This window comes from Hyperolius riggenbachi, chromosome 10, assembly GCF_040937935.1.
Source record: "Hyperolius riggenbachi isolate aHypRig1 chromosome 10, aHypRig1.pri, whole genome shotgun sequence".
Classification (NCBI taxonomy): domain Eukaryota; kingdom Metazoa; phylum Chordata; class Amphibia; order Anura; family Hyperoliidae; genus Hyperolius; species Hyperolius riggenbachi.
In genome coordinates this window covers 33389996-33405567 of record NC_090655.1, presented here as the reverse complement: position 1 = coordinate 33405567, position 15572 = coordinate 33389996, and the positions used below count along the sequence as shown (strand labels likewise).

At 45.6% G+C, this 15572-nt stretch overlaps 1 protein-coding gene across 1 annotated transcript in view; it reads left to right on the top strand.

Moving 5' to 3' along the window:
* Nucleotides 1–15572, top strand: part of LOC137536635 (pancreatic lipase-related protein 2-like) — a 118765-nt gene that overhangs the window by 18903 nt on the left and 84290 nt on the right. The window contains exon 3 of the mRNA XM_068258885.1: nt 1617–1771. Coding sequence (XP_068114986.1) covers nt 1617–1771 — 155 coding nt within the window. The remainder of the gene's footprint in view (nt 1–1616; nt 1772–15572) is intronic.

Below are 15572 nucleotides of genomic sequence, written 5' to 3'. Positions count from 1 at the left end.
AAAAGCATGTTACCTGTGCAAAGAAAACAGACATTTCCCGCATTTAAAAGACAGTTTTCCCTTTGAAACTTTAAAATCGATTTTCTCAAAAACTATAAGCTCTTTTTGCTAATTTTTTTTTCCTCTTGTACCCACTCCCAAGGTGCATATATTCTGTAAATTTGGGGTATGTAGCATATAAGGAGGCTTTACAAACACGAAAGTTCGGGTCCCCATTGACTTCCATTATGTTCGGAGTTCGGCTCGAACACCCGAACATCGCGGCCATGTTCGGCCCGAACCCGAACATCTAGATGTTCGCCCAACACTACACGTGACCCGTTCGGCCAATCACAGCGCTAGCCGAACGTTCGGGGAACGTTCGGCCATGCGCTCTTAGTTCGGCCATATGGCCGAACAGTTTGGCCGAACACCATCAGGTGTTCGGCCGAACCCGAACATCACCCGAACAGGGTGATGTTCTGCAGAACCCGAACAGTGGCGAACACTGTTCACCCAACACTAGCTTACACCCCCCTAGTGACCAGGCCACAATAGAGGGCTGTGCAGCTTGGTCAGGTTGCTGCACAGCCTTACATCCCAGCACACAACTGAATTTAACTCTTTTTAATGTCCTTAATAGGACACTTTGCTGGAGGTCTCTGATCGCTCCTGAGATTTTTCTTTTTTTTCAATTCACAAAAGGGAGACTTTTCTCTGCCTCCTTCCTCCATCTCCCTCCCCCCGTGCCATTGTAAATTACCATAGGACGGCGATCGGCACTGCTCCCCGCCTCTCAAAGGCATTAGCCTATGAGAGGCCACGCAGATCGAGCCACTCTGAGGGACAGCTGAGTGTCCCTCGTACAGCGCTGCTATCTCCTGCAAATGTACACAAAGGGGAATTCTTTCCCCTATCGGCTCTAAACAATCTGCTAGCCGCGATCGTGGCTATCAGGCTGATCACGGAGCGGAGCGCGCGTTCCCTGCTAAACTGCAGCTCCAGGACTTGACGCCAATCGGCGTTAGGCGGTCCTGGGGCTGCCGCCGTGGTCACGCCCATCGGCGTGACGTGGTCGTTAGGTAGGTAGTTAACATACCTAGCAATTTTGATGATAACATGTATGGGGGCTTTGCTATTAACCGGCACGAAATTACGCAAAAATTACACAAAATTGCTAAATTAATATTATTATTAATTTATAAAACACCAACATATTCCGTGGTGCTGTACAAAGTAAGAAACAAACATGAAATACAAAATAATGCAGACAATGGCGTACACCAATATACAAAATACAGAATTGGTAATTGCAGCTACTAATAACGAATATTACAAACTAAATTATATATGACTTTTCCCAAAAGTTCGTATTTACAATTTCTCATCATAACTGGGAGTTACGATGCAAAATAATGATTATGCGAAATTTGTGCTCATTACTAGTGGCGAGTCACCTCATGTCCCCACCACGCTTTGTCCATCCACACGATAAAGAATTGTCATTGAAATTGATCATAGTAGCAACTAGCATGGAATTGTAGATCATTTCAGTGCTTTCTTTCCCAAGCTAGTAGGTAGCCTCCATCGTGGTTTAGCAACATTTTTAATTTGCTTATCTGAAATTTTGTATTTAGATGATCCAACAAATTCAGGTGCTTGGTGGTGTGCCTTCGAAGGTTCGCCATCGTTCCTTACTAATTTGCGGTGTCTGTTGCCACCTCCTATGTCTGACCGGGAACTCGGGACCACTATGATACTCTGGACAGGAGCAAATAGTTCCATCCCTCAAGTAAGTTCAACTTCCTTTTACTTATGCCACAGCTTGCTATAACCGCTATTGTTCACCTCACTCTTCTAGCCAGCTACAGAGAGCGCCCCCTATCTCTGCTGAGCTGTAAGGAATTCACGGAGCAATTGTTTTTCCAAGGAACCTCAAAAGAGACGTTAGACATGCAAGGCCAGGAGTTAAAGAGCCAACAGGCACCGTAGTGACTTATAGTAGAGAATATAGTAAATTATTTGAGATAAACAATTTTACCTTAATTATCCTAGTTTCAGCAATAAAAACACTTCCTATATCAATATTTAGCTGTATATAGCTCCACCCTCCCAGTAATGTTTAGCCTAGGCTGTTTAGATATGTGGAATCCCGGCGGGGATCGGCTAATGCCAGATGAGTGTGCTTCCTGGTTGCTTGAGACTCAATGCTAAAATAGGCCTAGCTAAGGCCCGGTTCACATTAGCGTTCCCTGTCCGGGTTCGCCGGGCCGGATCCGGACCGTATACTGTACCAAACGGAACGTACGTTCCGCATAGCAATGCAAAGGCTATGCGGACGTTCACAAGTGTCCGTTCCGTACAGTACGGAGCCGGATCCGGACTCCGGACACTTTTCCAACATGCGCTATTTTTTTGGGTCCGGCTCTCCGGCCCACGCACCCGGACCGGAGCCGGACTGGAGCCTGACTGCACCATCCGGAACACAGAAACCAATGGGAAACGGAAGGCACAGAACACACTGCCTACAAACACCTGACGTTCTACCCCACTTCCTATGCGTATCCAAGCGGCCATTTCAGATGGGGACACATGGGCCAAGCATGTCTGGAGTGGAGCAGCAGTGACAGACGTGCTGGAGCTGTTTGGCAGAATGTCGGAGGTGGAGGTGAGGCCTACAGCGGAGGAACCTGATTCTACAGGTGCACCAGGTGCACCTTCTGCTGACCCCAACATTTTTTTATTTAAATTTCGCTATTTTTTGACCACGGATCCGGATGGCAGCCTGATGCATGCCTGATGCAAACCGACCGGATCCGGATCGGATCCGGATCGGAACCGTACGGTTCCGATCCGAATCAGGTCCTGATCCGATCAGGATCCAATCAGGATCCAGTCCGTTTGCATGGCAAAACGCAAGTGTGAACGGGGCCTAATAGAGTACTATACCCCACTCTATATACATACCATTAACTATGTATTAAATGTTAAAATACAGTAATTGGAAGTATATTAATCTTGGGGAAGCCATGGAACCCAGTCTTTAAAGAAGAACTCCAGTGAAAATAATGTAATAAAAAAGTGCTTAATTTTTACAATAATTATGTATAAATGATTTAGTCAGTGTTTGCCCATTGTAAAATCTTTTAAATCCCTGATTTACATTCTAACATTTATCACATGGGGACATTTTTACTGTTGGCAGGTGATGTAGCTGCTGCATGCTTTTTTGGCATTTGGAAACAGCTGTAAACGGCTATTTCCCACAATGCAACAAGGTTCACAGACAGGAAACTGCCAGGAGTAACACGGTCCTCTGAGTTTCTTGTGGGAGGGGTTTCACCACAATATCAGTCATACAGCGCTCCCTGATGGTCTGTTTGTGAAAAGGAATAGATTTGTCATGTAAAAGGGGATATCAGCTACTGATTGGGATAAAGTTCAATTCTTGGTCGGAGTTTCTCTTTAACCACTTGAGGACCACAGTGGTAACCCCCCCTAAAGACCAGGCTGTGTTCTTCATAATTGGCCACTGCAGCTTTAAGGCCGCACAACACAGCACACGAGTGATTCCCCCCCCCCCCTTTTTCTCCCCACCAACAGAGCGCTCTGACCCTTGGTGGGGTCTGATCTCCACCCCATCCCCATCCCCCGTGTTTATTTTTTTTTTATAAATATTTATATGGGTTTTTTTTATTATTTTTTTTACAATTTTTTAAATATATTTATTTATTTAAAACCCTCCCTCCCCCCAGCCAGCCAATCATAGCGATCAGCTCTCATAGGCTTCACCCTATGAGAGCCGATCACTCTCTCATCCCCCAGGGGGACAGCCCAGTACAGCGCTGCTGCCGATCGCAGTGCTGTACATGTAAATAGACGGCGATCACTGAAGAGGGGGCAGAGCTCCGCCCACGCGCAGGAGATGCGCATGCAGCCTGCGCGCGATCTCCTGCAAAATGCAGCCTCAGGACTTGACGCCAATTGACAAGACAAGACAAATAACATTTATATTGCGCTTTTCTCCTTGCGGACTCAAAGCGCCAGAGCAGAGCAGCAGCCACTAGGGCGCGCTCTATTGGCAGTAGCAGTGTAAGGGAGACTTGCCAAAGGTCTCCTACTGAATTAGTGCTGGCTTACTGAACAGGCAGAGCCGAGATTCGAACCCAGGTCTCCTGTGTCAGAGGCAGAGCCCTTAACCATTACACCATCAGCCAACTGCAATTGGCGTTAGGCGGTCCTGGGGCTGCCGCCATGACCACGCCCACTGGTGTGGGGCGGTCTTTAAGTAGTTAAGCTCAGCAGAGTCCACAAGCAGCCTAAGAAGTTGGCCTTCACCACTGTGAGTACTACCAGTGATTTGTACCGGATAGTTGAGGGAGGCTGCTGGTTAGTTGAGTATAGATAAGTACTAGATAACCAGGATTATGTAGTATGAACTAAAAATGTTGTAAGAGTAGGTAATCGGTACTCACAGAATTAGGTTGCTTAGGTAGGCAACCAACCAAGAAGGGATGTGGAGAACTCCCATCTCCACTCGGGTTGGACGGACTATCTTGAGTTGTGGTCCCTCTATTGGGTGAAAGGATGGCTACCAGTGCAGCTGCATGCAGTTAAAGGCCTCCCTCCAAAGGAGGGTAGACAAGATGAACAGCCGGAAAGAGGCGCCCAGGCTGTGACATAGTTTTATTATAACCTGTACATCTCTTTCCTGCTCATAACATTATAGATCTAAATACACACACTACAATTAACATGACCACAAAGGCACATGCCATATTTTTCAGCTTATGAAACACACTTTCTCTCCCCAAAAATTGTGATAAAAAAATCACTACATCTTATATGCTAAATACAGGGAGTCCCTGATTTAAAGAGGAACTCCAGTGAAAATAATGTAATAAAAAAAGTGCTTCATTTTTACAATAATTATGTATAAATGATTTAGTCAGTGTTTTCTCATTGTAAAATCTTTCCTCTCCCTGATTCACATTCTGACATGTATTACATGGTAACATTGTTACTGTGGGCAGGTTATGTAACTGCTTCTAGCTGTTCTGGCTGTTACAGACAGCTGTAAGCAGCTATTTCCTGTCTGTAAACATTGTTACATTGTGGCAGTTTGCCCAGAGTACCGCGGTCTCAGAGCTTCTTGTGGGAGGGGTTTCACCACAATATCAGTCATACAGACCCCCCTGATGATCCGTTTGTGAAAATGAATAGATTTGTCATGTAAAAGGGGGTATCAGCTACTGATTGGGATAAAGTTAAATTATTGGTCGGAGTTTCTCTTTAAGAATGCCTGTCGAAACAACCTGCCATGATGTCTGAGACTCCCTGTATTTTTCTCTGCTCCTCCCCCCCCCCCCCCCGCACCCTCAGGCGATCAGAGACCTCTCCCCTCCCTCACTGCTCCCCTAGTGCCGGCTTCTGCTAATGATCAGCACATGGGGAGAAGAAGGGGACACAGGAGGACACAAGAGGTACAAGGGGGGGACAATAATTAGCGGAGAACATCTACAAGACGCTCCTGGCCCATGGACGCACCAGGTTTAGTATATTTTTTCCCCTGGTTTTTGCCTCATAAACCTACGTGCGTCTTATAGTCCAGAGCGTCTTATAGTTCAAAAATAGTAGTTCATATATTACATTTAGGAATGGTCATTGAGATGCTAATGTTGCTGAACTGATGCAAATTTAAAATCAAATTTATGTAAATGTATGCAGCTTAGAAAAACACCGTTCAACTATTACAGGTTCAATTTGGTTGGTCTGTTTTGAAGCTGTGTAAAATATGCATCAACTCCTAATTATAAATATTTTGTTGACTATCTGAAATGACACTGCAACCATTACTTGTATAGCCGTTTAGGTCCTAAGAGCCAAGCATTCTACTAACTACTGTCTGCCAAATGGACATTTTTTTCATCACTCCCACAAGAATTAGGTTGATTTCAAAATCGATCCCCCTTTAAAACTAGAAGCTAACGGAGTTTGGTTGCAGACACAGGGCTCCCTTAAGAATGCAGGGTAATTTCATTCATTCCAACTTTTTCTCTGCCCCATGTAGTTAGCAACCGCTGGTTTCCAAACCTAGATGCCGTATACAGTTAAAAATGGCGCAGAGTGACTAATGGCGCACCGTTCTGCCGATTATAAAACGATATTTACCGTTTTAATGTAAATACATTAAAGAGACTCCGTAACAAAAATTGCATCCTGTTTTTTTATCATCCTACAAGTTCCAAAAGCTATTCTAATGTGTTCTGGCTTACTGCAGCACGTTCTACTATCACCATCTCTGTAATAAATCAACTTATCTCTCTCTTGTCAGACTTGTCAGCCTGTGTCTGGAAGGCTGCCAAGTTCTTCAGTGTTGTGGTTCTGTGATGTATCTCCCCCCTCCAGGCCCCTCTCTGCACACTGCTGTATGTTATTTAGATTAGTGCAGCTTCTCTCTGCTCTATTATCTTTTACAAGCTCGATAAATTCTCCTCTGAGCTGGCTGGGCTTTCACATACTGAGGAATTACATACAGGCAGAGCTGTCTGCACTCTGCAGGAACAAACAGCCTGACACTTCAGTGGAAGATAGCTGCAGGGGGAAAGAAACACACAAATGATCTCTTGAGATTCAAAAGGAAGGCTGTATACAGCCTGCTTGTGTATGAATGTATTTTCTATATGTGGACATACTGTACATCAACCTACTTCCTGTTTTGGTGGCCATTTTGTTTGTTTATAAATAAACTTTTTAAAACTGTTTTTAACCACTTTTAATGCGGCGGGGAGTGGCGAAATTGTGACAGAGGGTAATAGGAGATGTCCCCTAACGCACTGGTTTGTTTACTTTTGTGCGATTTTATCAATACAGATTCTCTTTAAAACGGTAAATAATGTTTTATAAGACATTTATAAGCAGAACGGTGCGCCATTTGCAGGGGGGCTAGTGAGGCAGCGGTGGTCGGGGGGGAGGGGGGTGGGGAGAGAGGCAGCGGGACACCAGGTAGTGGGGTGGAGGGAGTAGGATTAGGTGGAGGGAGGATTAGGTAGCATTAGTATACATTACCGTGTCCCGGCCGGCGATCGCTCCTTCACTTGATAGTTAGCTTGCAGGAGTCCTCATCCAGCCAATCAGCATGCGGAAACTGAAGCCGCATGGTGATTGGCTGGATGAGGACTCCTGAAAACTAACAGAAGTGAAGGAGCGATCGCTGGCCGGGACACGGTAATGTTTCCCTCGGCACACATCCTCCGCCTAATCCTACTCCCTGCACCCCGCTGCCTGTCCTGCTGCCTCTCCCCCGACCCCTGCTGCCTAAAGTTTATAAAGATATAAAACGATAAATATCGTTTTATATTAATTACTCCTGCGCCCTTTTTATACTGTTGGCGATATGCGCCATTTTTGCCTGTTCCGTAGATGCCACCTTATTTTGCAACACCCCTCTCTGTCCCTCTCTACTCATGATGTAGATATTTAAGAGTGTAAGGCCACATACACACATCAGACTATAGTCTTTGGAAAATGAAAGATCACAGACCAATCTTACCCCCTTCCATGTAGTATGAGAGCCATACTCTACACAGTCTATTCTATGGAGCTGAACTCCCCATCAGACAGAAATCTTGCAAGATGCTGCACACACAGATGCTGTACAGACACAAAAGATCAGTATCTGCAAAAGATCTGTTCCTGCCAAAGAACCGTTCCTGCAAATTGCATTCATAGTCTATGAGATCTGCAGATCATCATACACACCTTGTTTAACTGACATTCATCTGCAGATCAGACAATCATCTGCAGATCTGAAAATCCCTCCTGGTGGATCTGATCTGCAGATGAATGTCTGTTAAACAAGGTGTGTATGATGATCTGCAGATATCATAGACTATGAATGCATTTTGCAGGAACAGATCTTTTGCAGATACTGATCTTTTGAAAGTCTACAGCATCTTTGTGTGCAGCATCTTGCAAAGATTTTTAATCTGATGGGGAGTTCAGCTCCATAGAATAGACTGTGTAAGTATGGCTCTCATACTACATGGAAGGGTGGTAAGATTGGTCTGTGATCTTTCATTTTCCAAAGACTATGGTCTGATGTGTGTATGGGCCTTTAGACTGTTGACTACTGCTCTCTTTCTGATTATCTGCCCATATGGACTTAAAAGGAACCTGAGATGGGGCCACTGCAATAAAATATACAGTGCTGCCCATAATTATTCATACTCCTGACAAATTTTGACTTTTATTCAACCAGTAAGTATTTTTTTGATGGGAAATGACATAGGTGTCTCCCAAAAGATATTAAGACGATGTACAAGAAACATTATTGTGAGAAAAAAAAATCATTTTTCAGCTTTTATTTACATTTGTGCAAAAAGTGTCCAGTCCAAAATTATTCATACCCTTCTCAATAATCAATAGAAGAAGCCTTTACAGCAATCAAACGCTTCCTAAAATTGCAGACCAGCTTTTTGCTTGTCTCCACAGGTATTTTTGCCCATTCATCTTTAGCAATGAGCTCCAAATCTTTCAGTTTGGAGGGTCTTCTTGCCATCACTCTGATATTTAGCTCCCTCCACAGATTCTCAATTTGATTTAAGTCAGGACTCTGGCTGAGCCACTCCAAACCTTAATGTTGTTGTCTGCTAACCATTTCTTAAACACTTTTGCTGTGTGTTTTCGGTAATTGTCATAGACGGATTTACCATAAACCACTGTAGGCACGTGCCTACAGGCGCATGCAGGGCCGGCCCGCTCATGAGGCGGGGTGAAACATTTGCCTCAGGCGGCAAATCTGGGGGGGCGGCACCCGCCTCTGCATGGACGCTGGGGCCGCCCGCCGAGCTGGAGGGGTAGCGGGCAGAAAGGGGGTATTGGGCCTAGCGGCGGGGAGGGTGGTCGGACCCCCCCCCTCCCTCGCCTGGGTCCCCCGATCTGCGCTCCTCCTCCAGCGTAAAGTACCAGGCAGCCAGCGTGCATATGACGAAGAGGCAACGGGCGGGGGAATCACTCACCTCTTCCGCGTTCCATCGCGTGCTCCACTGACGTCACTTCCGGCAACGCCGCCCACTGTATGGGACGGCCTTGCAGGAAGTGACGTCAGTGGAGCGCACGATGGAACGCGGAAGAGGTGAGTGATTCCCCCGCCCGCTGCCTCTTAATGATATGCACGCTGGCTGCCTGGTACTTTACGCTGGAGGAGGAGCGCAGATCGGGGGACCCAGGCGAGGGAGGGGGGGAGTCCGACCCCCCTCCCCGCCGCTAGGCCCAATACCCCCTTTCTGCCAGCTATCCCTCCAGCTCGGCACTCCCCACCCCACGGCTGGGGGGGGGGGGCGATTTTTTCGAATCTTGCCTCAGGCGGCAAAAAGTCTAGGGCCGGCCCTGGGCGCATGATGATGGAAAGGCGGCTCACTCCCCTCCCTGAGAGCCTCCTTCATTCCTTTACTATGCAGAGTCCTGATGAGAGTGTAAATGAGAGGTTACCCACCCTATTCTTCGCATTTCACTGACGAGAGCTCCCTTCAGTCAGGGGCACCTCTAGCTACTTAGTACTGAGGTTCTTCTAGCTACCTAAGACTTTGGGGCACCTGTAGCTACCTATGATGGGCAACGAAACTAAGAGAGAAGTGACTGAGACAGCCAGAACACTTGTGGTGCAGTTTAGCAGGGGTTTGTAGGTTCATGGAGGGCGAAGTCTAAAATGTCAAAACATCTGTGCCTATAGGCTCCTGTGAGAGGTAAATCCAAGCCTGGTCATTGTCATGCTGAAATGTCCACTGGTGCCCAAGGCCAAGTTTCTCTGCAGACTGCCTGATGTTGAGAATCCTCATGTGTTGCTCTTTTTTCATGGTGCCGTAGCCGTTTACTGTGATTAGGTTCCCTGGGCCATTTGCTGAAAAACATCCCCAAAGCATTAGGTTCCCACCACCATGTTTGAGAGTGGGGATGGTGTTCTCTGGGATGAAGACTTTTCCTTTTTTACGCCAAATAAAGGAAACATCGTTGTGACCAAACAATTCAATTTTTTTTCATCTGACCATAGCACAGAAGACCAGAAGTATTCTTTGTCAAGATGAGCATTTGCAAAGGCCAAGCAAGCTTTTGTGTGCCTTATCTGGAGAGAAGTGGCGTCCTCCTTGCTCTGCATCCATAGAACCCAGCAGTGTGCAGTGTCCGTTGGATTGTCTGCTTTGAGACATTGCCACCAGCAAAGCCCAGATTCACCAGGATGGCCTTGGTGGTGATCCCACATCCTCTGAGATTTTCCACGGTGCTGAACATCTTTTATTTTATTTTTATAATACTTTGCACTGTAGCCACTGGAACTTGAAAACATTTACAAAATGGCCTTGTAGCCCTTTCCTGACTTGTGAGCAGCCACAACGCGCAGCCGCAGGTCCTCACTGAGCATCTTTGTCTTAGCTATGATTGTCCACAAACCAACTGCAGAGAGCTGCTGTTTTTCACCTGCTGAGTTGATTAAAACAGCTGTTTTTTGTGAAGGGTATGAATAATTTTGGACTGGACACTTTTTGCTCAAATGTAAATAAAAGCTGAGAAATGTTTTTTTTCCCCACAATAATGCCTCTTGTACATCGTCTTTTGGGAGACACCTATGTAATTTCCCATCAAAAAAATTACTTGCTGGTTAAATAAAAGTAAGTCAAAATTTGCTACGGGTATGAATGAATAATTATGGGCAGCACTGTACATACCTGGGGCTTCCTCTAGCCCCCTCCGGCCTGATCACTCCCACGTCGTCCTCTTCTGACTGTCCATTCACCTGCAAATGGCCCTGGGAAGTCCTGCCATGTTCACATTGCCGGGAGCACTCTGTGCCTGTGCAGAATGCTCCTGGTGACAGGAGTGATATAGGAGAGCATGTGCCGACTGGAGGATTTTCCAGGGCCAGTTGTGGGCGAACGGGCAGTCAGAAGAGGACGGCGTGGGATCGATCAGGCCGGAGGGGGCTGGAGGAAGCCCCAGGTATGTATATTTTATTGCTGTGGCCCCATCTAGGTACAATTTAAGATTTCAGGATGTGAATTTCCTATTCTAAAAAGCTCTCCTGTACATTCTCTAAAAAGCCCTCCTGGGCATTCGAATACGTGAAAATCACTGCAGCGGGCTCGTGCACGTGTGCCATTGTCGTCAACGCTCATGCACGCATTGTGCTCCCATTTAAAAATGAATGATTGCTACTGCAACAAATAGCAGGAATCATACATTAAACTTTTTTTTTTTTTAAAGGTTTCATTTTTTTTTTAATGAAGTTCATTAAAGTAACAGGGTCACGCTAAAGTGTTCCCCCACCTGTAATGAAGTATTAACCTCTACCTAACTAACCCCTAGTGTCACCGATACTTGGCCTTAAGATTTGTGGACATGTGTAATGCAGACATTATAGGTGTCTACAGGTGTTCGTGGGCCAAATGCTGTACGAATACATCGCTATGTTATTGCCTAGCAATTTATCTGTACAGCAGTGGGGTCCCCAAACAATCCAATCGAATCACTGCAGTGCAGGCACACAGGCTGACAATAATGGTACGCTACATGCCCTAGTAGTGATAAAATATGGCATGTGCCATGTGTGGTATAATTTTAACTGGGACGAGCCAAATATTATATTTTGAAGTGTTTTATAACAGTGGCCCTTGTCATGTGCAAATTAGGGAAGGTGAAAAATGAAAAATTGTGTATTTTCTGCATTTACCCTTTTCCCCCTGTAAAATGCCTTTAAAGTGAAACAATTTTTAGAAAAAATATTACCCAAGGAAAGCTTAGATTGCCCCCCCCCCACCCCCCCACCCCACCACACACACGTACACATACACACACACGCACGCACGCACGCACGCACACGCACGCACGCACGCACACGCACGCACGCACACGCACGCACGGGAAAGCTTAGATTGCCCTCCCCCCACCCCCCCACACACACGCACACACACACACACGCACGCACGCTCGCACACGCGCACGCACACACACACACATACTCCAACAACAAAAAACAACAATATGTATTACTTTGATGGCATAAGTGATAAAAGAAAGTTATTCCTTTATCAATCGCGATACTGCCGAAATGCCAAAACGGTTATAAACGCAGGAAGGAGAATTGGGTAATAAAGTAACTAGGTACCCCTTCACCAATGTAAACAATGTGATATAATCTGAAATGCACACAAAACCACATAAGTCGTCTATATTTACAAATATACAGCCAACCAGTAAAAAGGTAAATGCTAACACTACCGCATGAAACAAAATCATCAAAACCTTCACAGAGGGGCTGAGCATGGGGCACACAATAAATACATTAGTACCACTAGGCAACACCGGTATTATGTGTGTAACTGGCTCCCCATGGAGACTGCAAGAAGAGAGTGGTTAGGGTGTAAAAGTCATAGTGAGTCAGGGTCAAAGTCAGGGCCTGATTTCTGGAAAGGCCTCAAAGGCCCAGGCCTTGAGTGCCTGCAGCCCAAAGGGGCACCTGGACATGAAATAGAGGTTTCTACATATGACAGAGGAGGCAGCAAATGAAAAGGGAAGCTGATGTTCATGAGAGCTGTATATGAAAGAGAGGGGCGGCAGTACATGTATGTTACATGTGGAGGAGGGGATGCACATGGAAGGGGGGAGGGACACTGCTGAACTTGGAAGGGGAGCCCCAACACACTTGACCTAGGGGCAGAAAAAGTATACATTCTAGTGATGATCGTAATCAGGTAATTACGATTACGCAAAATTTGGCGTTATTATTTTCACAGTTATGCCTATACATAATTCCAATTTGTAAATTCAATCGATTTCATAGAATCATTCGTAATTTCATGTAATTCTTTGCATATTTTTTGTGCCCACTTTAGCAGTGAATAGCAAAGCCACAATACATGCTATTGTCACCAATTGCTACACCTGTTAAGGAGAATAGTGGTCACAAGTAAAAAAAAAAAAGAATTTTTCAAAAAGACATTATAGTTTTTGAGAAAATCGACTTTAACGAGTTGAGGGTCACAGGCTTACACCACCCTAGTGACCAGGCCATTTTGTACAATTCAGCACAATGCAGCTTTAACAGTGTGCTGCACGGCCCTACAACTTAGCAGACAAATGAATCTGCCCTCCTTTTCTTGCCACCAACAGAGCTTTCTGTTGGTGGCATCTGATTGCTGCTGCCATGTGTTTTTTTTATTAATTTAATAGTAATTATTTTTTATACAAATCTCTATTTTTGTTTAAATGTATGCCTTCCCCCTCCCTCCCTCCATGATACCCAATCAGCAAGATCCCCTCTCAGAGGCATCAGCCTATGAGAGGGATCGCTTTATCAGCCTCTCCTGGGGACAGCTCAGTGACAGAGCTGTCCCCTGTACAGCGCTGCACTAGACAGAGGCACCAGGTATTTTCCGGACCTACCACTGTTGTATGCTCCTTTATGTTTATTGCCTGAGGAAGCGGGTTTAAGCCAAACGCGTTGCACCCCCCCCCCCCCCCTCCCCATGTTTGGAGTATGCCAATAAAAGTTATATATTGTTTTTGAATAAGACAGCTTTTAGTGTCTGCTTGTAGGAGGTAAGTCCACCACTGCCTCCTAAGCACTTTTAAACTTTTTATCATGTTGAATTTATCCTGTTGGCGCCTCTGTATTCTCTACTTAATACTGAATATCCACCCTCGGTGGAGGGGAATACCCCTTTTTCTCCTATCTACAGAGAGCGACTTCTTAATCCTGAGTGGGGACAGGACAATCTCCCCACCTGCCTACACAGTGGTTGCCTAGGAGGTAACCCTGTTTTGTGAGTATACATACTTTGTACTCTTTCATTTATCCAATTGTACAGTACATACTACACTATATTGGGCTCTCGGTTTCCCCTTTTTCTGTACAGCGCTGCACTAGATCGCAGCGCTGTACAAGCCGTTTTGGCCATTTTTTTTTTTTAGTCAGCGATCGTGGCTGGCAGGTTTCTTACTGAGCAGGGCTGCACGTTCCCCGCTAATCTCCGCCTCCAGGGCTTGACGCCTGACGTTTGGCGGTCCTGTGGGAGCCACCTTCTCAACATCTATCAGTGTTAGGTGGTTAAATATGCAAATATTTTTTTTTTTTTTTTAACTCAGAAAACTGACAGCTTGGAAACCATTTTTCCTTAGCATTTTAATTTTTTTTACTTGTTTCCACTATTCTCCTGAACATATGTAGCAATTTTAGTGGCAACTGCATGATTGCATGATCGGGGGTTTTGCTATGAACCGCTAAAGTGGGCACAAAATCACACAAAAATTTACGCAAAATTACGAATGATTACAGTTTAAATTAATTACGTTTTTTACCCAAAATTTTGCATTATAATCACGAATTACAATGCAAATTTATGTCTATGCGAAATTTGTGCTCATCACTGATAAATTTGGCCTTGGTAGTATGTGCAGGATGGAAGTTAATAGCACTTTAGGCTGGTTTCACAGTGGGACGTTAAAGTCCCACGTTACAGCAGCCAGTAACGCAGCCTAATTCACAGCACTGTAAAATCAATGGGCTGTTCACAGTGCACACCTTGCGTTACATAGTAATGCAGCACGTTTAAACAAAGTGCTGCATGCTGTACGTTATACTGGGCTAAGCCACGTTAGGGCTGGTTCAGACGGACGTTTGTGCAGCGTTTACTGCCAGCGTTCGGGGCTTGGTGCTAAACGCTCCCATTCAAGTGAATGGGAGCGTTTGTACCAAGCTTTTATGCGCGTTTGCACAAACGCGGCGTTCGGGTCCCGATTTTCACTGGCGTTCAAAGAGCCCCTGGAAGCTACATGTTGCTTCCAGGGGCGGTTAACCGCGACGGGTAATGTCCCTCTAGGGGAAGAAAAAAACGCGACCGCATCCGAACGCAATGCGAACGCTGCTGAAAGCCTGAACGCATCACGAACGCAACGTCAACGAACGCGACGCCTCCAAACGTCCGTCTGAACCAGCCCTTAGACTGTTTGCACATGCTCAGTAATGTTGGAGGAGGAGGTCTCCCCTCCTCCTCTGCTGCCAGCCACATGGCTAATTAATATTCACTGCACTGTGGTGACTTGTGGTAGGACTGTAGTGTTGTCCCGGATCATGAACGAATCGTTCATTTGATCCGGATCTTTTTTGTGAGTCGAATCATCCGGATCATCACAATGAAAGATTCGGTTCACAGTGGATGTCTGTCTGGAAGAAACAGGAACATACAGAATGTACAGTGCAGGGAAAGTCCTGTACTGCTAGTCATTTCACCCCCAGTCTGCTTCCCTAGTAAAATGATTCAAATGATTTGGTTCAAAGATCCGGATCTTTCCAATGATCCGATTCAAATGATCCGAATTCTTAAAAAGATCCGGACATTCTATCACTAACCTGGATTGGCTGCTTTGAGAGCCGCATAACGCAGCTCAATCTGACCTCCAACTTCAACACCACCATGCGTTGCGTTAGGGGCACGTTATGCGACCATAACGTCCCCTAAAACGCAACATCTTGGTGGGAAAGTAGCCTTACTGTAGACTTTCACACTACCTTGTTTCTCCTTCAGTACAGTATATGAGCT